At 37.1% G+C, this 24,224-nt stretch overlaps 1 protein-coding gene across 2 annotated transcripts in view; it reads left to right on the top strand.

Annotated features, from left to right (window-relative positions):
• THADA (THADA armadillo repeat containing) overlaps nucleotides 1-24,224 on the top strand; it is a 168,316-nt gene that overhangs the window by 6,918 nt on the left and 137,174 nt on the right. For both annotated transcript variants that reach the window (XM_076334455.1, XM_076334454.1), the window contains 14 exons: nucleotides 587-681; nucleotides 982-1,202; nucleotides 2,215-2,906; nucleotides 3,595-3,746; nucleotides 3,889-4,044; nucleotides 5,226-5,348; nucleotides 6,284-6,407; nucleotides 7,886-8,034; nucleotides 8,882-9,092; nucleotides 10,422-10,557; nucleotides 10,897-11,033; nucleotides 11,453-11,611; nucleotides 12,785-12,942; nucleotides 18,663-18,772. In XM_076334455.1, the coding sequence (XP_076190570.1) occupies nucleotides 587-681; nucleotides 982-1,202; nucleotides 2,215-2,906; nucleotides 3,595-3,746; nucleotides 3,889-4,044; nucleotides 5,226-5,348; nucleotides 6,284-6,407; nucleotides 7,886-8,034; nucleotides 8,882-9,092; nucleotides 10,422-10,557; nucleotides 10,897-11,033; nucleotides 11,453-11,611; nucleotides 12,785-12,942; nucleotides 18,663-18,772 (2,623 nt within the window). The remainder of the gene's footprint in view (nucleotides 1-586; nucleotides 682-981; nucleotides 1,203-2,214; nucleotides 2,907-3,594; nucleotides 3,747-3,888; nucleotides 4,045-5,225; nucleotides 5,349-6,283; nucleotides 6,408-7,885; nucleotides 8,035-8,881; nucleotides 9,093-10,421; nucleotides 10,558-10,896; nucleotides 11,034-11,452; nucleotides 11,612-12,784; nucleotides 12,943-18,662; nucleotides 18,773-24,224) is intronic.

The raw sequence follows: 24,224 nt of genomic DNA on the forward strand, positions 1-24,224 counted from the left end.
GTAGTAAACACAACTTGTACCTATAAAAACTTGGTCTAGCTTGAATGGAAATTGAACTGCTGAGGTTTATGGGCGAGCTATGATTTGTAGATCATAATTTTGGAGTGTACAGTTTAACTTGTCCTACTACAAAAAAACAAGGTAAATGCTATTACTAATAATTTAGAAACTAACAGAAATACTTTTGAGACTCACCGAATGTCTGTGTCTACCAAAAACTTACATATCTGTATGAATTATCCTGTCAGAACTATTTATTTGTGCACTATAACTAATTGTGTTCACTTCTTATACAGGTATTTTTGTATAATAGAATTTAATATAAGTGTCAATAGGTTCTGCCACAGTCCTTTTCTTACTGGGCAGTTCTATATTTTTCTGTCTGTTAAAAGGTATTAATAGTTTCCTATTACAGTAGAGTATAAATTTGTTAATACTTGCTATCCAGGTGGACGCTACACATTTGTGACTATACAACTACAAGTAGTCTAGGAAAATTCAATACCATCTTTATAATTTTGATACATAGTTCCAGCACGCAATGTTTGCTGCATTCTAACATAAAATATCTTTCTCTGTCGTGTAGCAACTCTCCTGCAAACTGTTCAGACTACCTCAGGACTGGCAGTTATTTTGTTTACTAAAGCTATGTATGAGCCAGTTGAAGAATTACCTTCCTTGGTAAGTGTATTTCTTTGGTAAAGACTGTGAAATGTCATAGTGTTGTTATGCAGTGCTACCAGTGTTCAGAGGCTTTGCTGATACTGATAGCGGGACCTGCCAACCTCTGTATCAGTCTTCTGCTGGAGTATAAATCCTTTATTCTCTCCTTGCAGTATGAAATAAGACAACTAGGTTTTTGAATTTGAGAAAAACTATGTACAGGTAATCTCTTCAGATCTTCCAAGATTTGCAGTTATGCACAGAACAGCTTTCCTCCTGTGCTGAGATACTGTAATGGGTGTTATTTTGCTATTACAGGTCAGTGACTTGCTTCTTGGGTCGATGAAACACGCAGGCGTGCCAGCATGGTTTGTGAGTAACTGTGGGACTCTGTGTACGGAAGAACTCCCTGACTCGGTCCTTCTCTTTCTTTGCCATGGAGCACTGGCTATGCTGGAGTGGAAGAATGGCAGCATGGGTGAAAATGGAGAGAAACTATTGTTAGATATCGTATCAGTCTTGTTGTCTTTGAGTTCAGAGTAAGCCTGTGTTTTGATTTGTATTGTTTCATGTTTGGGGGGAGGAGGGGGTTGATCTTTTTACTTGTATTTTTGCATGGTTCATATGGTCCTGGTGGAATATCTCTTTGATGTTTTCAGTGTAATGATACTAGTTTCTGCCACAGATCGTGTCACCTTTTTTAATGTATTCAGAATAACTCTATAAGTTTGAAAAATATAATGTCTTGATATTGCATAGATAGTTCTAAGTTACAATTTTCCCTTGCATGCTAAAATGAAATTTTGTTTTTCCAACGTAAGCGGGATTAGTTTACCAACTACCTGATGTTAAGGTATGGCAGAATCAGTTGTTATGTAGACAGATAAACTTTATTTTCAAGACATCACCTCCTATGCTATTAAAAGTACAGAAGAAAACAAAGTGTGCCAATGAGTGGAATACTTGAAGTAAGATGAGTTTTAAATTTTTTTGTTCTGCTTGCAAGCATTGACTGCTTGCATCTAATGGACTACCAGCACTATTGGATAGGAGATTAAAATGTGTATTCAGTTCAACCTTTGCTCCTGCCTTGGAGGTCAGTTTTGTGATTTTGTTCTTGCACATATGGTACTCAGTTTTTATGGGTTTATATGGCAATGAAAAGTCTTCCTTATATTTTCAAGAAGCATGCAGTAACATAATGCTGCTCAAATATTAGCGTGTGGATATTAATTTTTATTTTTTGTTTTTCAAATAGCAAGTGTAGTGGCTGGTCAGGTTTCTTTTCCCTATATTTAGGGGTTTTAGCTGTGACCAGATAACAGCATGTCAAGTGACCGAGCATACACTTTGCAACATACAATTCATCACCTCCTTTTTGTGTTAGTTCCTTTTCTTTGAGTGGTTAGTGCTTCCTTACCTGTTTTAGTGTGAGGTAAACTAATGTGATGAATAATTATTTTAAAATAAAGTTGGTTTGTTGTTTGTTTTTTTTTTTTTTAAATTGACAAATGCAAATAATGAACTCTCTTTGTTTATTCTTTTTAAAAGGTTAAAAGAATCCAGTACAGCAACGTCTTTGTCTAGAATCCTTGCTATTTGGACTAGTTCAGCACTAGCTGCCCTCGTTTCAGGCTCCCCAAATCTAAAAATCAAACTTAATGGGAACTCGGACATAATTGGGAAGCTACTGGAATACATTTATACACACTGGGAACACCCTCTGGATGCTGTTAGACACCAAACCAAATCGATATTCAAGAATCTTCTTCAGATACACCGAACCACAATTACTGGATCCAATGAAAAATCAGACCCATTCTTTGCAAGGCTGACAAAGCGTTTACTAAGCTTGGAATGGCACGTGAAAGGGAAATACGCTTCTCTTGGCTGTCTTGTGGAGTGTGTGGGCACTGAAAATATACTACAGTTGGACAGAACAATTCCAGCACAAATCTTGGATGTGATGAATGATCAGTCTCTTGCACCCTATGCTAGTGATCTTTTGGAAACCATGTTTACAAATCACAAAGCCCATTTTACTTCGAGTTTTCAAGAAAGCACCTGGATTGACCAGTGGCATGACATCTGGGTTTCTCCTCTTCTTGTGATACTCTGTGAAGGGAACCATGACCAAGCTACTTATATAATAGATTACTATTTACCAAAACTGCTCAGATATAGCCCTGACAGTCTCAGCTACATGATTAGAATTCTTCAGGCTTCTGCAGATGCTAACCTTGGTAAGAAAATAAATACCGTATTTGTAATTATGATTTTTTATGTAATTTGTAATTTTTATGTATTTGTAATTATGATTGTTTTTAAAAAAACAATCTCAGAAATGTGATTTCTGATCTATTAATTTTGTTAGAATTAATTTGGGAGAAAAATTCCAAATGGTTATTACTGCTGTTAGTATTTCAATGTGGAATTCATAAGTATGTCTTCATGCCATGAGCAAAATAATTAGTATTCTAACTGCCTTATTGTTCTGTTTGTGTGCCAAGCTTTGTTACCTATCAGTATTTTTTTCTGCTATTTTTCCTGTTCTGCTATTATTTCTTACACAGGCATGTCCAATAACAGGGCTTTACAGATTGGGTTTTGTTGCAATATGTGGATACAAGACTTATGATTTTCTTGTAGTTTTTGACATAATTGAGTGTAATTCTAAAATAATGGCTTGTGAGACATCACAAGGTCCTTTTTCCATATGACATGTTGAAGAAGCTTTTTGGGAACCAGGCAATTTGGAACTAGCTGAATCTGTGACAGAGTGTCTTTTGGGGTTTACAAGGTAGAAAATAAAAGAGGGGGCTAGGGGTCATATGTTGGAAGTATGGGGAGCTTCTGACAAGCATTGCAATTAGTACATTGTTTTATTGTGTTAATCAAACTATAATTATTACTGTTTTTCACTTTCTTTAGGCTCCTGCAGTACCAGAGGAGCGCTTGGAGCACTGATGGCATGCCTGAGAACAGCCAGGGCTCATGGACACCTGGAACTTTCAAATATCATGAACAATGGTCTTGTATCCACTGAATGTATAAGACAGGGTCTAGTTCATCAGCACAGTCAGGTAGAGGGACAACATTTTTTTTTTGTCTTTAAATTAGAATAATTTCTTTGATCCTAAATACTGTGCTGTCACTGTTTTAAAACAAAGGTGTCATCATAGGTATCTGTAACTCTTTTGTGGTTAACGTCTAAATATCTTTCAGGTTTGCATTGATGCTTTAGGTTTGCTTTGTGAAACCCATCGTAGCACGGAAATTGTGTCTATGGAAGAAATGGAACTAATCCAATTTTTTATTATGTACAACTTGAACAGCCAGTCTCCGTCAGTAAGGCAACAGATATGTTCTTTACTGAGAAAGGTAATTTAAAACGCTATACAATGTCTAATGTGCTTATTATGTTAGTTATATAGCATTTAAAAAAATAATTCTGACTATGTTATGAAGTTGCTCATGTGAAAGAGCAGAAGCTCTTAAGACCAGGACTATGTTGTATGTATTACGCAACTGAATGATGGCAAGTCATCACAGGCAAGGATGGCTTAAACAAAATACTAAGCAATAGGCACAGTAACTTGCTCATGGATGGTAGTGAGTATTACTTAACCTGTCAGCATATGCATGCTTTACTAATAGCAAAGCAATGTGCCGTGGAGTAAGCAATCAACCTTGTGGTGCCTTTGTTGTGGACTAAGAGCGTGCTTACGTAAACTTACCAGACCTCAGGCAAATTTGCAGTCACTTGATCAGCCTCAGCAACCTGACTTGGAAGACAAAGTAGAGGAATATTAAGGGAACAGCATGACATGTGGCTGTGCTGTTACAGGCTGTGGGGATTGAGTGTGTCAACATTGTGGAAGTTGCCAAGGTCATGTATGGGAGATCATGGTAGAAGAATATGCTTAAAATGAGGAAACTGTATGTATAAAGAACGTTTTGGAAGATGTTAATGGCAAAAGAAAGCAGTGTGGAAGGAGAAAATAATTAATTTGAGACAGGGGAAAAATGAGGGAATAGGTTTGGCAGAAACAAAAGAGCAGAAGTCATCTCTTTCCATTCTTGCCTGGAGCAGACGGAAGAATACGAGATGGAAAAATTGTGTTAGAGGGAGTGTAATAAGAAAGGAAATAATACTAGTGGGTAATAAAAGAGCTGGGGGAAGCACTCCTGAGGTGAGTCAAACTGTAAGAGACACTGAAGCTATAAAAATTACATGCATTAATTGAGCTTTTTTCATAGAGGATCATATGTTCTGCAGAAAATGGGGAGGTGGGAGGAGAAGACTAGGCATGAATTTAAGGAGGAAGATGGAAGGTGTTGGAGGTGCAGAGGGAGGGGAAAAGATTGGTCGCAAGAGAAATGGGCAGCAAAAAACTTGGGTTTGGGGTGGAGAGAGAAGGATCTGTTCTATGTTATACTGTATGCAAACTTTCTGAAAATTACAAGCAATACAATCTGGAAATAAAGCTGAAAATCCCCCTTTCCCTTATTTATCTGTCAATGGTTCTTGCCTTACCTGTGTTTTGCTTTTGTTTTAAAAGTTATTTTGTAGGATACAAGAAAGTTCCCAGGTGCTTTATAAATTGGAGCAAAATAAAACCAAGCAGGAGTTACTTGGAAACTCATTTAAAAGGCATCCTTTGGGGATTTTGCAGCAATACAAAGTAAGTTAGACTACTAGAGATACAGATGGTAAGAGGTGGGATAGCATTTCTGAAAGATAGTTAATTGTTCTTGAGAACACCTCTGGGTAAGTTAGGCTGTGTCTGTCTTAGGAAATAGTGCAGTGCAGAAGGAAGAAACCGGTAAAGCAAAAGAGTGCTGAGGAGCGTGTCCACTCTGTATGCACTTGTGCAAGTTAATTTTGACTAAATGTACTGTTGTCTGATGAGCTGAGTGCCCATTAGTATTTGGAGGGTATCTCTAAGCTTAATTTTGTCCAAAAGCAATGAAGGTTATTTTCTGAGGGATGGCTCCATGATGTGAACTGAAACAGCAGGAAGTGGGGAAGGAATGGAGTTGTACCCCCAGTCCAAACTAAAATTTTCTGGTAAATGTCAGCTGCTGGCAGTTCAGTAGCAAGTTTTAAATGATGTGCCTTACTTGGGCTTGAAATAGAGATCCCTTGAGCCTCAGCCTTTTTCTAGCTCTCCAGAATGATCAGTGAGAGAATGAATGATAGAGCTTCAGCATAAAGACTTCCATATGAAGACTTCTTTTGTGTTTGTCCTTTTTCCTATTTGAAGGCTCACATAATCGGTTTTTTTGTGTTAAACTGTTTCTTGTCTTCAGTTCTGCTTTTCTTGTTCAACTGCTTTTCAAGGTTTTGATACAATGGCCATCTTTTTCTGGGAGTGGGGAAGGGAAACTTTTTAAAAAAAAAAAAAAAAAAAAAAAATTGTCCAGCCTTCACTGTTACTCTAGGAAACAAGAAGTTTGTCAGTACTACAAAGATAGGCCTCCCATTCCTCCAAAATTAACTGTAAGGTGATAATTTTTTGGGTAACATATAAAGCAGAATGTCCCGAATTCAATTACTTAGACTTCTCTTTGTAGGGTAGCAAGCAACCTGTCTTAAAAACTCTTCTGTGATTTTCAGGATTTCATGTCATCTGTATGCGACAGACTTTTCGAGGCACTGTTTCCTGGTTCATCACACCCAACCAGATTTTCTGCACTAAGTATTTTAGGATCAATAGCAGAAATATTTTCTGTTCCAAAAGGTGAGAAGTCTAATTTATAGGCTGTAGGAATGGGAGGTATTGAAGAAGATTTTTATGCCAGCTAGTTAATTTCTGTCAAAATAAAATGGTATTCTTAGTCTTTAATTTCTATGGCGTTTTCTGTGTTGCTTTCATTTTACCCGAAGGAAGGATAGTAAGTTTTATTGGAAAATGGAATGTTGAAGTAAATAGAAATATTTATGGCCTGTGGAATATCTTCCATAAATTGGGATTTTCTTGCATAGCCTGTTTTTTAGCAAGGTTTTTCAATGAATTTTTGTTATTATGAAGAAAACTTTTGGACAAGATTCAGTAAGTTCGATAACTTTACCCCCTTTTTCTGTTCTAACATCTTGATAATATGTAATTTAAAATGTTGAGACCATAAAAACCCTTGACTGAGAAGGCTTGCATATCATTATGATATTACTCCACTAAATGAGGAACACTTAACTGGACAATTTATGATGTTGTGCTGCTGTTACTTTAAATTTTCTTCACAATGTTATGACAACCCCAATTCAAGAAGTATTAGTTAGAGCCTTGGGGTATTGATGGTCTTGCTAAATCTTGTGTCTGGATCATATGGCCAACATAAAAATATGTTTTCAGTCTTAAGTTGTAATTACTATTTATTTATTCTTTTAAAAGAAATGAGATACGTAGGATAAAAGCTCGTTTTGAGAGGAAGGAAAAAATGCCTTCTTGGTAGATCTTTTCTCAAAACTCCTGATAAATCACGAACACATAAATTTTATTATTATTGCAAGTTTGTGGTATGTTGTTGCTGCTTTTTTTTTTTGTTTGTTTGTTTACTAGAAAGTTGTATTGGGAGTTAGTTATAGCAGCTTTAGGATTTCAGAAGCCTTAGGATTTCAGAAGCCTGACACTACTTTTGTAAAGGAGATTTAGCTGCTGTTGTGTTCTGTGCTGGAATGTGGTGCACTTGTTTGCATCTTAAAATTTCTGGCTGCTTTACAGCATTAGGTCAGTCGCCAGAAACCATGACTCCTTTAAATTAAAAGCAAAAAATTGTAATGGCTTCCATTTTAGGGCATTATTCTTATGACAAAAAAACCCCAAAACCGAAAAAACCCAAAACACACTGAAGTTTTAAACCTTTTTTGAGAGGAATTATTTCCTAATATTACATACTTCCAGGAAAAGAATTTTTAAGAAAGCTAAAATAAAGGTTACTTTCAATGCTGAATTTAATGTGAATAAATGGGATTCTGGTTTTGGCAATAAGTTACTTTCTCTATTACTGAGAGTCATTTTTTTGATATGGTAACCTTTTTTTCAACAGTAAACATGACATTTTAAGACCTATTAAGAGAAGTAAGTAATATTAAAATACTGCTTTACCTGAAATTTCATTTCAATGCTTCTGTTAGTATAGCTAAGCAAAATGTGAATGCAGTGCTTATTCTGGAAGGAATTACATCAAAACTATATGAGACACTGATTTCTTTGAACAGGCGAGGCACAAGTTTTTCAGTTGGATCAGGAGATTGATTCTACTCGTGTCCGAACTTTGATCCAGTGTTTTGCCAGTACTTTTGAAGAAGTAAAAGTTCTAGCATTTGAGCTTTTGATGAAACTACATGATGTTGCATTTAATGTACAGGTATGTAACTAAAAATAGTTGAAAGATAGTAATTTCATGGAAGATGAATGTTCTGTATTAAACCAGGTACTTGGGTTATGTACAAAGCGTAAGTGCTGAAAATTAGAAGTCGGTCCATGTTGACTGCAGTAGTGTGCATCCCTAGCAGCTTCTATATATTTTTACACAGCTTCTGCCCTTACCTAGGGAGGCTTGTTTCACTAATGGATGAAGGAGTTTGGGAAGTTCATTGAGTATGGCTATGAACTATCAAAGAAATAGTTAATGCAAGCTCCTTGCTTAGCTGTGACTTCCCTTTGTAAATGATTGAGGCATTTTGACTTGGTTACTCTTTTATTTTAAGAAATTCAGCTCTTTGTTTCTTTTCCTTTCTGATTGGTCTCAGATTTCATTTTCCGATTGTCTTTTTTATTTCTTCCCAAATTTTACCCTTTGACTCGATACTGATTTTTCTATTTATTGCTTCATAAAAAGTTACTTTTAAATTCAAAAGTACTGGTGAACAAATACTGCTTCCTAATAAACCATGCTTCTCTGTGATGTCCGTTAGCAGAAGAACCACAGTATTTTGAAAACAAAAACATCGTCCTGTGAAGTGCAACGTGTTTGAATAATGCTTTGTAAATTACTGTCTCCATCCTCAATGTGCATGTAATTGTATCTTTGCTAAATACATACACATGCGTGCTTTCAGTGTAAGGTGATCAGTGTACAGAATAAGTGTTTCTTAAGAAATATGTACCAGCTAAATTACTGAAAAGCAGGTTCTTAGATTTTGGGGTGCTAAGCAGCTTAATTAAATCAATGTGGGAGCTTAATACAATGAGCAATATTTGTTTTTTTTCAGGATTCTGAAAATCTAGATCTCCTATTCCAAGCAGCGATGGATCTTAGCACAAGTACCAAGCCATACGATTGTGTCACTGCTTCATATTTGTTGAATTTTTTGGTACATCATAAAGGACTAGAACATATCTGTTTAGGAAAATGTGTTGAGCATAAACCCTGGATGGATGAAAACACATCAGTAAGTACAGTGGAGAAGAACACTTTAGCAGGTAAGCTTTTAGGGAAATTCTGCCCCCCCCCCCCCTTTTATATTTATTTGAAATCTTACTGCTTTTCCTTAAGGCTTTTGGTAGGAGGCATAATGAGTAAGAGGTGCTTATTTCTAATAGGATTTTAAGTATATTTTGTTTTGCTGTTAAGAAGCCAGGTGCCTTAGTAAGATCTTAATCTAGTCCTGTTCATGTTGAGGCTATCGCATGTTCTCAGAAGATGGCTTCTGTCAGAGGGAAAGTGACACTGAGGCCCTGGTAGCTAGCCTGATGAAGCTGTGCCCGTGAAGTGCAGGAAGGGAACCTCTGCTTCCTTTAAGAGCTTGCTCACGCAGAGCGAAGGCAGCTGCGGTTGCTCTGTGTCATATTCCAGTACTTGATATTTGCGGTGCTGCCCCTTGGAGCTCTGTTCACTTGGAACCGTTTTTCAGAATGGTTTGCTGTCCTGCATATACGTTGCTGTAGTAATTAGGCTTTGTTTACATGTGAGGTATTTTTCTTTGGCTTAGTGTCTCTGGATGAAAGCTGAGAGGCTCTAGACCTGGCAGATTTGGCAGATTTGTTAAATAGTCTTCCTCCACCTTTTGTAATTTGCAATAAAACTAAAATCTTTAAATTCATTGTTTGTAATAAAGCATTGGATGCAATTTGTAGTAAACTCACTATTGTATACTTTTTTGTGCCGTTATTGGCTTCTCTACGGATGCCTATTAATACTTTCTTCATATGCAGTGAAATGATGATTTTGAGACATGGTTGTGGTTGCCATAAATTAAGCAAATGCATGGGTAACCTTATGTCTCATTGTTACAGAGTATCTCCTGTTGTTAGTTATCTGTATTTCATTATTAGGTAGGCTCTGTAATTCATTCTGATTCTGACATTGAGATGCTGCATGGTATAAAAGTAAGTAAAATAGACACATGTATCCTGGACAACTGTGCAGCTTCTTTAGTGGCTAATTTAAGATTCAAATATTTACCGTAAGTTTCTGATCTTTAATATTCCGCTGAACTGTTTGTTGTATTAACCTGGGTCTAAGTGTGAAGTCTGACTTTCAGTATGTGGTAGGTTATTTCACTTGACTTCATCGTGAGCTGTGGCATTGTCTAAATTGCCTATAACAAATATTGCTGGAGTTTAGGTAACCGAAACCCGACGATAACTTTAAACAGCGAAAGAGTGAAAAGTGTAAACAAGGAAATTGCTGTGCATTTTCCATTAAATTGTTGTAAACAGGCTTTATTCCTATTTCTTTAAAGCAGATTTGTTTCTTATACATACATATATTATATTTTCTAATATAAATCTGTACTTTTACAATTTTAGTTATCAAGCTTTTGTTGGTCAATGTTGAAGAAGAAATATTTCACGCTAAGAAGTCTCTGCTTCAAGCAGCAGCATCGTTCCCAATCTATGGGAGAGTGCATTGTATAACTGGGGCTTTGCAGCAATTACCTTTTAAGTAAGTAAAACATATGGCTAAATAGTAAGTCGTAACTCCGTATTTAAGCACAGTGGAAGAGCTGCTCAGGAGAACATAAAAGCATGTTACGTTATTTGTAACGAAATCCAGTACCTGTGGCTTTTAGAACTCTTACTGCCTGCAGCGCTGTTTAGCTAGCTGTTGGATATTTCCTTTGTATGTGTTAAACTCAGGACTTTTCAAACTGTACCCTATTTATAGTTTACAAACACTTCTGCAACAGTATTTATGAAATTTCAGTTCTTTCTTTCAAATACAAAATTATTTTTAATCCATGTTGTGTTCTTTTTGTTTGTTTGTTTTGTTTTGTTTTTTAAGTAACTTGACATTGGTAGCTGAATGGAAGGAAATGGTGGCCAGGCTCATTCTGATGTCATACAAACTCTCTGCTGTAGTATCACCAGTAGTGCAGAGCTCATCACCAGAGGGTCTTATTCCAATGGATAGTGATTCAGGTAAACAAACAAAACCCCAAAAGAATTCTGTTAAAATCTGGAGCTCCTGAAGTTGTGTTTGTCTTACAGTGATTCAGAACTAGAGCTAGCACCCCTCCCTTTCAATTTCTCATTTTATGTCATAATCTTAAGCCACTCTTTTAACTTCTGATAGAGGTTGTCTTGACTTCTGCACTAAAAAAAAAATTAAAAAATAAAAAAAATTGCACACTGTGTTGTTGCATCCATTTCAAAACAGATGACTGTAAAGTCCAGTTTTCTTTCTTCCTTAATCCTCATAATCACCATAGTTTTATATTTGTTTTTTACTGCTAACAGCTTTCTTCTGTACTTACATACCCAAAATGAATTACATTTGTATAAAGAACTGGAAATAAAACCCAAAACTACCTCAGATATTCCTCTTGTTTAATGTGTAGAAAGTGCAGGTCGTCTGCAGATGATTCTGCATGAAATACAACCGCAGGACACGAATGATTATTTTCTGCAAGCAAAAATTTTGAAAGAACACTGCAAAGCAGAGTCTGAAAAGCTGGCTGACCACAGGCCAGTGGAAAATATTTGCACAGAAATGAGAGGTAAATCCAATGCTGTATTAGTAATTAAATCAAGATATTCTTTACTGCACAGGCATTTTACGTGGGTGATCAAAATTGGAAGTTCTTTGCTCCGTATAATATTTCATTTCTTCAGTAAATCTGTCAGAAGCTAGTTATTCATGGGCATGGTTTTAAAGACTAATTCACTGTGTTTCTAGAAGATTGTGGTTAATCTCTCTTAGAGCACAAGTGAAAGTGAGGTTTTGATACTGGCCTGGACTCTATTGCCTTAATTGCACTGGCCAGGTAATCTTTAACACCTTTTCTGTCAAGCACCACTTTTAATGTGTTTCTTGTTGAAAGGTGTTAGTGTGATTTCCCTCTCCAGTGTACACAGGACTAATGGGAATATGTGCATGCAATAAAACTTGTTGCATGAAATTACATAAGCAGAAGCTTCTGTTTGAAAGATTCCAGTGGTAAAATGTTAGATAGGATTTGTCTAATGAACAGCAGCTATGAAATTCAGCCTTACAGTGATAAAGGAATTGTAAACTTTGGCGTATTTAGTGTATGCCGGCATAAATTTATAGAATATCTGTAGGTTTAAGTTTAATAGTTTATGCAACCTTTTTAAGTCTCAAATATTTGACCTTTCTTTCCTTAGATGTTTTTTTCCTATGTTTAAAATAGTTTTGATTGGGCGTATGTTTTGTGTCAGGAAGTCTGTAAATATGTTAAAGTGGCCACCAGATGGGGCCGTTGCCTTAGAAACGGGATGCCTTTGCCAGGCCTCCTCCGATGGGGGCACCTGGGTTAAAAACCAAGTAACATACAGTGAGTGATGGATTGATGATTGACGTGGAGTTTGTTGCAGCCTGGCTCCAATGTTGTAGGTGTTTATATAGTTCAGCGTGCAGGTGAATACAAACTGTGACCAAAAGACCTCTACTCTTTAAAAATAGCAGTTTCTTGGTGAGATGGTATACTGCTGCCTTTTCCAAGCAGAATAAAGTACAGTGAGTGTTCAGGAGTGGAAGCAATTAGGGTCAGCAGAACTGAATTATCTTTTGGGTTAACAAGTTTAGATTTTTTTTTTTTCATAGTTAATTGTGTTTTGTAAGAAGATCTGGCTAAATGAAATTTAAATTACAAGTCCGTGTCTGAGAACCTTGAGTTACACTATTACATTTGTTGATTTTTATTTTTAAGGTAAAGAAAGACAAACATGTGATGTCACAGCCCAAATGGTTCTTGTATGTTGCTGGAGAAGCATGAAGGAAGTATCTCTGCTCTTAGGGACACTCTGTAAACTTTTGCCTTCACAGGCTACATCTGAACCTTCTGATGGGCTGATTACTGTAGAACAGGTAGGAGGTACTTATTATAAAACCTTCACTTTCTGGTGGGGAGGGAAGGCAGTTTTCTGAAAACTTTTTTCTTAAATCTACATTCTATGTGGGATAAGTGTTTTGGTTTTTTTTATTGCCATGTTCTTCTCATGGTTTTCTTGTTTTATTATACTTCATTAACAGTCTACTCCTTGATAAAGTGGTGTTCAGAAGGCGTAACTATAGTAGTAATATATAAGTGAAGAAATTATTATACATAGCTAACAAACTCAAGGAATATTCATTCTAATTGTATTGGGTTATTTATAAGATGTATGCTGTGTTCAGGGATACCAATGCGCCGCTCCCCGTGTATATATGTATTGGTATATATTAGGCATTAATAGAGTTGCTAAAAATCTTCTAAACTGACTTATATTCAAAGTGTCTTTTGTTTCATTTTGAACCCTAGATGTTGGGATTTTGCTTAAAGCTCTTCATTAATTGAACTTCACAGTCAATAATTCTGAAAGTCAAACATACTGACTAGTCATTGTCTTGTCCTATGTAGAAGACTGAATTATGAATAATTTGTGTGTAATGTGACTCTTTTTCCTCCAATTTTTTTTGATTTAAGAGATCAGAAATGTTAATATGCCATCTGGGTCTCTTGTAGAATGTTGAGTGCAGTGTTTACAAGAAATTAGATTACCACAGGCATTTATTTGGGAAATATTTTGTATTTATTAAATTTCTGTTTTTAATTGACCTTTTCATTTCCATATGGTTTCAACAAAACCAGTCTCTACAAGGAAGATTGAAATATGCAAGACATACTACTTTTTAACCTCTTCTTCTTTCCAACAGGAAATATTTATTTAGTTTTTCCTCAGGTGTTAGAACTTTCTATCATAAAACACATAATTGTATAATGTACTGCAGATCTTATTTCTTAGGTTATCTAATGTCGTGGTGCCATGGAAATAGTGTTAGTATCTTTATTCTTGCATTGTCTCTAGCCTTTATGTTTTCATCTGGTTAACAGCTGTGCTTGTATTGTTGCAGAGCTCTGGAGGGTAGATGAGAGAACAGATATGTGTTTCCACCATTATGTTCCTTAATCTGCTTCAAGTCAAAAAGGAATTGGTGTTTTCAAATGAGTCAGCTCTGACTGTAGCATCTCTATCTTTATTTAGAAAGCAGACATAAGTAGTTGCCCTTTCAGAAACGCTATGTTATTAAGCAACGTACCTTCTTTTCCTATAGATGCCTCACTAGATTCTTTATGCTTCTGATGTCTTCCTGTAAAACAGAATGTCTGCATTCTAATTTGAAGAATGCTAATTGATGAGAAGTCAGTTTGAAATCCTGATTTTTGTTCCCCCCCCGGCTTGTAAGGAAATACACAAGGAAATAGAATTTGGCTGAATGTATAACAAATATTATAGGAAAAAACGTGGGCATTTTCTCTGCACTTTTTGTAACTGGCGTTACCCTATTGTACCAAAACAAAAAAAAAAAAAGAAAAAGAGGGGATTTCACCGTAAATGACTAGAAATGTCAATACCAGAACTGCTGTGGCTTCAGACTTTTATTAAACACTTTTCAGTGTTGAGAAATAAGAGAATTGGATTTTGGTATCTTATGCATGTAGAGCTTTCCCTTAAAGTTGCCCATTCTCTTTCTTTATTCTGTAAGTATTAAGAGATTGAAGAATACAGAGGGGGAAAACTCGAGAGAAACCTTGATCTTATTGCCTTGAGTCAGGGCTAAGTAATTGTTGAGAAAAATCTGGTAGCGCCACTTGGCAATTCTGTCATCCTGTTGCAAAGCCTTCCTCGTCTTGCACCTTGCTTCATGTCTAGGTCAGTAACTGTGTTAAATTGTACCTTATGGGATCAGTGTTATTGTCGCTATTTATTCACACAAAATACCATAGTGTTGAATTTGCACATAGCCATTTGATTATTTTTGCCCTCTTTTTTAATTGAGCATGCAAATGAAAAGACAGTGTCTTTTGGTGCTGGTCCACATTAAGAAATGGCACAACGGAACTGTGCTTCTTGGTAGGCAGTGGTGTTAGCCAGCTACTCGTGGCACTAATTCTTGATTCCTCTTTGTAGCTGTTAATGCTGTTGGTTGTGGTGTGTACCTGTGTAGGAGAAGTTGGCAGAGAGGCAGCTCTTGTCTGATACTTTATTTTTGTTACTAGAAGTTGGGACAATATCAAATTTGCACTTTACTTGTCTGTTGAGTAAGAGATTGGGTCTGCATGGCATTTGAATGCCACCGTGCACGTCTTCAGCTCCTTGGTGTGGAGAAGCATGTATAGAGGAATCTCAAAATACTGCGTTTGAATTGGCAGTCTGCAAAGCCTAAGCCATTTTGCGATGGCTGCTTTGCCTGTAAAAAATAGACATAGGAAGTGCCTGGTATATCTGGAGAAATCTCCCTATGCAAATATATATTCTACCTTTCATTCTCCATCTGACCCTTAAAGTCCAGAGACGGCAGGCTCAAAGATTTGCCTGTTAAGACGATCAATACAAACGGTATCATGGCCTAGTAACTACCATGTAATCAACAAAATGATACCTAATGAAGACTGTGTGTTGATTTTTGTGATATGACCTGCAAATCATAAGACAGTGCTCCAAGCCTGGAGGAACTCCAGTTTATCTTGCCTGTGAAATTGTAAGACGATTTTGGGAGATAAACTTGCCACAACTGTGTACCAAAGTGAAAATTTCTTTTCGCAGGCAGCAGAAGGAAAGTAGTACTGTCCCAATGCCAGGGGTTCTGCCTGTGTTAACCCAGTAGTCAAAGAGAGCTGATCTGAGCCCTTGTGGTGGAACAGTGAAGTACACAGAAGACTTAAGTACTGACAACCCTTAGTAAGGTCCTTGAATGCATCCAGAGGAGGGCAACAAAGCTGGTGAAAGGGCTGGAAGGATTGTCCTATGAGGAGCAGCTAGGGACTTTGGGCTTGTCTGGTTTGGAGAAAAGGAGGCTGAGGGGTGACCTCATTGCTCTCTACAGCTTCCTGAGGAAGGGAAGTGGAGAGGGCGATGCTGAGCTCTTCTCCCAGGTATCCAGTGATAGGACGAGTGGGAATGGTTCAAAGCTGCACCACGGGAAGTTTGAGCATTAGGAAGCATTTCTTTACCGAGAGGGCGGTCAAACACTGGAAGAGGCTTCCTGGAGAGTTGGTCGGTGCCCCAAGCCTGTCGGTGTTTAAGAGGCATTTGGACAATGCCCTTAATAACATGCTTTAACTCTTCGTCAGCCCTGAATTGGTCAGGCAGTTGGACTAGATGATCGTTGTAGGTCCCTTCCAACTGAAATATCCTATCCTATCCTATCCTATCCTATCCTATCCTATCCTATCCTATCCTATCCTATCCTATCCTATTCCTTGTTACCTATTTGTGCCACCAGTGCAAAAGTGTGGCTCCCACTGCTGCTTTGGAGTTTGTTCTCTTTGAGGAACAATTTAAAACAAACAAACAAACAAAACCCCAAACCCACCAAAAAGCGTCTCTCCAGTTCTTAATGTAATCAGTCTATCTCCTCTGGAGTTAGGTATGGTTGACAGTAGTTCACTGGCTACTAGTTGTTTCTGACTGAGATGCTTTTGCAGTCCTTTATGGGTTTAAAACCATCCTCTCCTAATGGTTTGAAAAAATACCTTCTAGAATGTAGGACCCTACTTAAGTGAAAATAAGATATGGAGGCGCAAATGTACCAACCGCTTCTCGGAGCACTTTGGGAATCTCTCGTGCAGAATTTGTGTCTTGAATACTGAGATTCTTGGTCTCAACAGCAAGCATAGCCCTGTAAATTGTTGATTGTAAGACTAACCTGTGATACTCCAGGTTTTTGACCAAGATGATCAAATGTATTTAAGATATTCGCACTCCATATTTGAATATTTTAACTTGAACTAGGGTGTTATTTCCTGTGCACACAAAGTTGGTAGGGTCACCTTTTCTTACAGTTGCTGGGGATCTTCATGACGTTGTAGAGAATGTGAATTCCTTAACTTGTTCTCCATCCTGACATATGAAGTACTGGTTTTATGACACAGGGAAGCTGGATGCTCGTGGATGGCATGATGCTGTTAAGATAGGAATCTGTATTTACACGCTTGCCTAAGGATCAGTCCTATGTCATTTGCGAGAACTGAGTTTTATGGCAGTGCTTTTTCTTCAAACTCTAGCCTATGAGTGGAAGCGAATGTGTTAGAGTTCTATTTGAAATAAGCTTCTAGTCAATGTGGCTGTTGCAAAAAGCTCAGAAATATAAATACTAAAGTTGAAAGTTACGTGACACCCCACTCCCCCCCAAAAAAAAAAAAACCCGTATGAATTATTCTAAAAATGTAAGGGTGGTGGTAGAACAGTACAGTAATTTGACTTGCATGTGTATAGTTTTCTTGGTTTGGTTTTGTTTACACACCTGGAGAGTTGGTCTGTCTGTGGGTCAGTTCCTGCTGAAAAAAGGACACTTACTCCTGCTTTTGGGCTAGAGAGCTGAAACCCTGTAGGTACATAAACTAGCTTAAAATCCACTCAGAGAAATAACTGGTTTAGCTCAAATATCTCCAATTATTGTTTGCTTCACATTAGGTGGGTTTTAGCAGAAGGAAATAATAAGTAGACTTAGTCTCCAATTTTTTTTTTTTATTATTTTATTACTGCAATCTCATTGCTTGGGTAATATGAATTACTTAACAGTACGGTGGAAAACTGTATAGCTAGATATGACATTAACTTCTCTGACATCTTAATTACTTGTCAGACTATCAAAGCATGTTATTTTATAAATAACAGAATAAGCAGAATTTTATAAGAAACTTGACGTGACTTTATGCTTGGTTTTTTATATAAAAGCTTGAAGAACCTTTTGCTGAAGAACTCTTGCAGAAGAAAATTTTGCATAATAGAACTAAGTATGTGCTATGTGCTTTAAACAAATTATACTGGAAGTTTGATTTAGACCTTGAAAATTGATGAGAATTAGAGAAAAAATAAAAAAGCATATTTTTTTGTAGAATGAGATTGTGTGGAACTGCAAGCTTCCAAACAGCTTTAAAAACTTGGTATCCTGGTAGACCTCTAGGAAGTAACTATCGGTGAAAGTTTATAGTATTTAGCTTTTTCAGACTTTTACATGTAGCACTCATTACTACATACATACAACATCTTTTTTATTTTAAAATTGTTTCTAGTAGTCAAAGGCAATTTTGCAGAATCCTAGAACCTTAAAAATAGCTAAGGTAGATTTGTTTCCTTTTGGCACAATTTTTGAAGTTTGAATTTCTTATCTTTCTCAGATATTTTTGTAGATGTTTGTTTCTGCTGTTATGATTTAGTAGGTATTTTCTTTGGGATTTTAGGTAAGAGTGAAGACAAACAAGAAGGATTCTAAGCCTGTTTCCTCTGAAAATCAGGGTTGTCCCTTTCTTTTCTTATAATCTGAGTGTGTTCCTCTTGGACAAAAGCTAATTTTATGTCCTTTATTCTTCTGGCCTTTTTTTAAGAACATAGCACTATTCCTTTAACATGAAAATTTGAGTGTAATATTTGTTATCCTTAAAGTAAGTGGGTTTTTTTATGACAGGACTTACAGTTGCTTTTTGCTTTTGCCAGTGGCCTTTCCAACCAGGGGAAGGATTGCTGCTTTTAATTGCAGAAGTATCTTGCATATATAAATGAATTGTCTATATATAATTTCAAATAGCTTTTTTTCTTTTTTAGGTTAAAAATATTGGGGACTACTTTAAACATCATCTGCTGCAGTCGAGGCACAGGGGTGCGTTTGAATTGGCATACGCTGGCTTTGTGCAACTCACGGAAATGCTTTCCAGGTAGAAGATGGGCAACTTACTATGTTTTTGGTATAATAGTTTTACCAAACTGGGGCATCGATCCTGAAACTGGCTGTGCAAGCAGATCCTTGATTACATGTGGATTTTATTTGAGTTTGGTGTAGGCACGATTATGACATTAGTTACATGACGTCTGTGACTTGGACTGCAATACTTACGGTTAGAGAAGGTGCTTAGGCATTGAAAGACGATACAGACATTTAATGCTTGCTGCATTTTTCTCCATTTCTGGCGTGTTAGTTTACTGAACAGCTCTCAAAAGCTCTTGGGACAAGTAGGAGTGTAGAATTCTTTCCCCCACCCCCCTTCCCCAGTCTTTTATGAAAATGAATGCCAGACTTTTTGTTTCAGCCAGGATGTTTTCCTGGAAACTTTTATTACTTGTCATTGAGTTGTGTATTCTGACATTTGGAAGACTACCTGGCAGTGCATCACGATCTGTGATATGCAGTCTTTTTAATTTATTTTTTTTCTTTCCCCTTGTAACTTTATACTTTCCTAGAAGAACTAAGTGAGCAGAATTGTCCTGAGGTCTGGGCAAGAGCGTTGGAATTTCCATTACATGCTTAGTTACCTATTTCAAGTGTTGGTAATGTTTCTTTGTGATATATAGCGATTATATCATATCCAGTTTTTAATAAGACAAATCAAAATCTCTACTGACTTTGTGGGTTTTGGTGGGTTTTTTTTAAAGTAGTTTTTGGAAAGACCAGTCAAATTTTCAGTTTGAAGTATACGTGTATCCTGGTTTTGTACTTTCACACCAATGTCAGGTTAAGTAACCAATGTTTCCCTTTTGCCCCAAGTGGGCCAGTTTGAGGCACTGATCTGTTTCTTGTTTATTTTGGGTGGTGCAGAGGAAGGAAGAGGGGATAGTTTTGTTTGGGGTTTTGGGGTTTTTTTTGTTTGTTTGTTTTTTTAAAGTAAAAATAAATCTGGTGATGGAAACAGTTTTGGTGGTTTTAGTACAGAATAGCTGCCTGACTATGTTCACTGTGTGTCCCCTCAGGACAGTTTTCCCAACAGAACTGAGGGGCTGGTCTCTGGTATGGGGTGTCGGTGGGGTAGCTGCGTATAGGTACCAGCACTGCTACAGAAATTGGTATTTGACACATTATGGCCTTCATTCTGTATGCCAGTGAGATGTTAAACTAGAAGCTGCGGTTCTGATGGTGATGCATCTGTAGAAGGTACATTATTTCCTTTTATGTGCTAGCAATCTGAAGCATTTTAAATTGGTCTGAGTAGTTTGTTGAGAGCTCACACAACCTTACTTTACACTTGATTATTTAGTTAAAAGGGAAGAAAAGAAACTGACGCATGATACTGTTCTCGCTTATCTTTCTGACTATCTATATACATTATATACACTTGTGTAAATGTTGTGTTCTTTTTCTATACTATGGAAACTTGGTTTAGGAAGTTTTAAGGTGATGTATCAGATGATCGCTCAGTGGCACCCTTTGTGCTGGCTTCTTATTAACTTCCCTCCTGGGCTAGATCTTTCCTGTTTCCAGTGCTGAGAGTGTTGAGAGAGCAGCTCCTACAGTGGGTGAGAAAAAGCTTGCCAAGATGAGTGACTGGAAACATATTATCATGGACAACAATTGAGGTGGTCACACTTACCTGGGCAGCTTTCTAGAGAAATGTTATATTGTCACATCAATTAATGAATCTAATTTGAATGGGCTACAGAGCAGACATTTTACACTTTTGATTATTTTTCCAAGTCAAGTACACAACATTGTTCTGCTGTCTGCTGCATACTTCTGGCTGCTGTTTATAGGTACTTTAGCACGCTGTGCACTATTTCATTCACTCTCCTGATTCGGATGCTGCACTTGCAGTAGTGTTGGTTTTTTAATTAAAATAATTAAAAAGTAACTCCCACTCCAACAGCAAAATCCTTTGTTCTTTTCAGTGCTTCTCTTGCAGGCCTCTGATGTCATAACTTAAGACTTTCTGTATCGTTACCTAAACTTAGTTTCGTATGTGAAACTTGCTTTTTTCCAAAGGCAGAAATAAGTTCAGATAACAAAATATTAACAAATTAAGGCACTGGTCTTCTTTTGAGACATACAGAGACGAATTAAAACGTGTTGTGCCAATAGCTAGTATTTTCATGTCAGGCAGCATTTCTTTGAATGTTCATTAAATTAATACAGTATTCCAAATAAAGTAAGCTGTTAACAGTATAGAATGTGCATAGAAGCAATTGCTGAATATTGAAGGATGTTATCCCTAGGTATGTTGGATGTGAATATAAACATGTGTTGATGTAAAAAAACCCCTCCATGGTTAAGTTGTACAATCTACTTTAGTTTCAAAGGATTTATTCCTCCCATCAGATTGAAGAGAGTCTGGCCATCAGAGTAATACTGTTTTGTTTTTTTTTTTTTTAAAAATAAAAAGACCTTTTACTACCACCAGCTTTTTTGAGGGGAGAAAGGAGGTGATCCAAACAGGTACAGCCCCACTAGTCTGATCTCAGTCAATACGCAGGACTATCTAGAACAAACTTTGCAGGAAAGGCAAAATAAAAAGCCAGGAATACTGGAAAACGTATAAAACATGCTGTCAGTTTATAGCAGACTCGCTACGTGGCAGACTAGCTGTTTTTCTTTGATTTTCAGTTTTTAAATTTCTTTTAAAAGCTGAGGCAAATAGAGTATAGCATATCTACCCAGACTTCAGGGAAGTTCCTGATATGTTTGTTCCCTCTCCCTTTTTCTGCCATTGTATTTAATGGAGCACAATCCACTTAAGAGCTGTTGTAAAATGAAGAGCCAAGCTCAAGAGAACTCTGCTTCTCTGGAAGTTATTAAAACATTAAGTGGTATGTATGTGTCATCAAAAAACCCCCACGCTTATATTTAAGTAATTTTCCTCTTCTGAATTAACGGTTCTCCAAAACAGTTTTTTGATGATGCATACTGCTTAGTATTTTTAAAGTTAAGGTATTTCAAGTAGAGCGAGTATTCCTTTAGGAAAAGCCAGTTTACAAGAACCAGAGAGCAGCTCTGTGGAAATATATTTCTTTCAATGAAAGAAGATATTTGCCAGGAAATAAGGGTCTCAAGGCTAATATTTATATTTACAATAAAGGAGAAAGGAGACTGATACCAGAATAGCCAATGACTTTTTGGTTTGGTACTCCTGGGATACGAACAGTATCTTGGGACTGTTCTCCAAAATGGGCGAGTTAAGTCTCTCAGCGAATGCAGTACCCTGCAGGTTTGTTGAGTGTCCCGGAGTCTTTCCATTTACCCTGCTGCAGCTGAGGGGCTCCACTCTGCAAGTAAATCCAAACTGGCCTACCTCTCTCCGTAGCTGCTGGGCTCACGGACAGTCTTGAAGCATGTGTACCAGAGTCTATATGAATTTACTGCTGCATCCACAAATAGCAGAGGAGAAAGCCTCTGTCTGGGGCAGCTTATAGTAATGCTTATAGTAATGTACAGCTTAAACATGATAACCTTGTTGAACAGAACTGAACTCAAGACCTACAGAAGCATCCTTGATGCTTTAATTCATTCTTTCTTCAAGACCCAGTGAAAAATCTGTCACTAAGACTGTGCCAGATCCCTTTCCCATGCTTTTATGAAAGGTTCCAGTTGAACATGGTCCTTCACTTCTATAGCCAAACATTTTCTTAAAATTATATGCTGGAATATTTACCATCTGAGCTTTTAGCTATACAACCCTTAAATACCAGTCTTTTTAAGAACCAAGAGTAGACTTCTTTCTAGACAGAGCAATGGTATTCAGACCTGTCTGAGTTAGTGGTGAAAGAAAAATCTTTCCTCCACAGAGATTTCTTGTGAACCTGATGAAATTTGATCTCTGTCTTGACATTTGGATGTAAATTGCTGAGTCTGCTCTAAGTACGCAAGTTACCATTCCTCCTTTTCCCTGTTCATATTCCTTCTGGGAGTGTAATGCTCCCTTTGTCATGCCTGCTTAATATTGTCTGTGGTTGCACCTTCAGAAAACCATGCAGTTACAAAACAAGCAATGTTCATATCAATGAAATAAACAATGTTTTTTAAAAAAAAATTTTCCTGTCATAGGCCCTGAGAAATTACAAATGCTCATTTGGTCCGATAACGTGGTGGTTAGGGAAAGTACCTGAAAGCCTCTGGGCATCTGTTTTAAACTTGAATCTCCTGTAATCCTTATAAACACCCAGACAATTTCTCCGTTCCAAATGGTGTTTTGCCTGTTTTGCTTTTATTTTATTTAGTGAAGCTTTTCTGAGAGATCGAGTAGAACATAAAGATTTCTGGAAATCTCAAAATCATGGTGTCGCATAGCTATGGCTGTAGTGCTTTGCTTAACTAAAGTTGCCAGAATGCAAGGGGGAGGTTTGGGAAGAGTTATGTCATACAGCGCAATGTGTTTCTTTAGGAATAATGTATTTTGAACATTTTTAAATGTTCAAATTGGAGCTTAAACTTGGTGAACACAATTTTATGTATATGCAACAAGTTAGAATCATATAGTTTTCTGGAAAACTGTAATGATGAAGAAAAACCCTGCTTTGATTTTACAAATGTTTAATCCGGTATCAGTGGAAATTATTAATCTGTACCTAGTCAGTGTCTGATCTTCTGTAATATTTCTGTTGGGGAACTGGGAGGAGACCCTCCTAATCCTTTGCGGTAAACTCTGCTTCTGACTCATTTTGTTGCTCTGAAGTGACTGTAACTCTTTGCCTTCCCAGGCCCCTACGGTCTGCTAGGAAGACTTCTTGTAAAATCTAAAAATCATTGATGGACTTTCTAGTGAAATGGATTAGAATTGTCACTAACTTTTCAGCAAAAGTGTAATCACAGATGTGAAGGAAAGAGTCTAAAATGGAGAGAAATAAACCAGGGGGAAAAAACCTGTTTTTATGTATTGTGATGTTTGTAGGGTTGGGAAGTACACTACATAATCAAGTACAAGATACAATGTTAAGGCACTGCTCAGTTCGAAGACATGTTAATTTTTAACTCTGTTCATATTTTCCCCCCCATTTCTTTTCCTGCTTGGTGAAAGGGATAGGGGTAATGATATTCTCTCTCTGAAATTTTGAGGCCACCCAAGGTTCTCTCTGCTCTGCTTTACTGCTAGAGAAACCTCAAAACAGCACCTTTGTCAATGCGCCTATATAATTTGGAAAATTTTGCTTCATTTAGAGCAGATGTTATGAAAGTGGAAGGACTTTGTAGTTTCAGAGGAGTTGTTCTTAAAAGTACACGTTTTCTAGGGTGACTTATACCTTGAATAGTAATGTGTTTCTGAGGCTAGATTCTTGTCTCCTTATTTGTCTGAGAAGTGCCAGGGGCAGTACGGAGGCTAGCTTTATAAAGAACAGGAATCACATTACTTATGTGAAAAAGAATAATACTACAGGTCTACTGAGAGAGGAAAAATGATGAAAGAAAAC

Source organism: Aptenodytes patagonicus, chromosome 3, assembly GCF_965638725.1.
Source record: "Aptenodytes patagonicus chromosome 3, bAptPat1.pri.cur, whole genome shotgun sequence".
NCBI classification, from domain to species: Eukaryota; Metazoa; Chordata; class Aves; order Sphenisciformes; family Spheniscidae; genus Aptenodytes; species Aptenodytes patagonicus.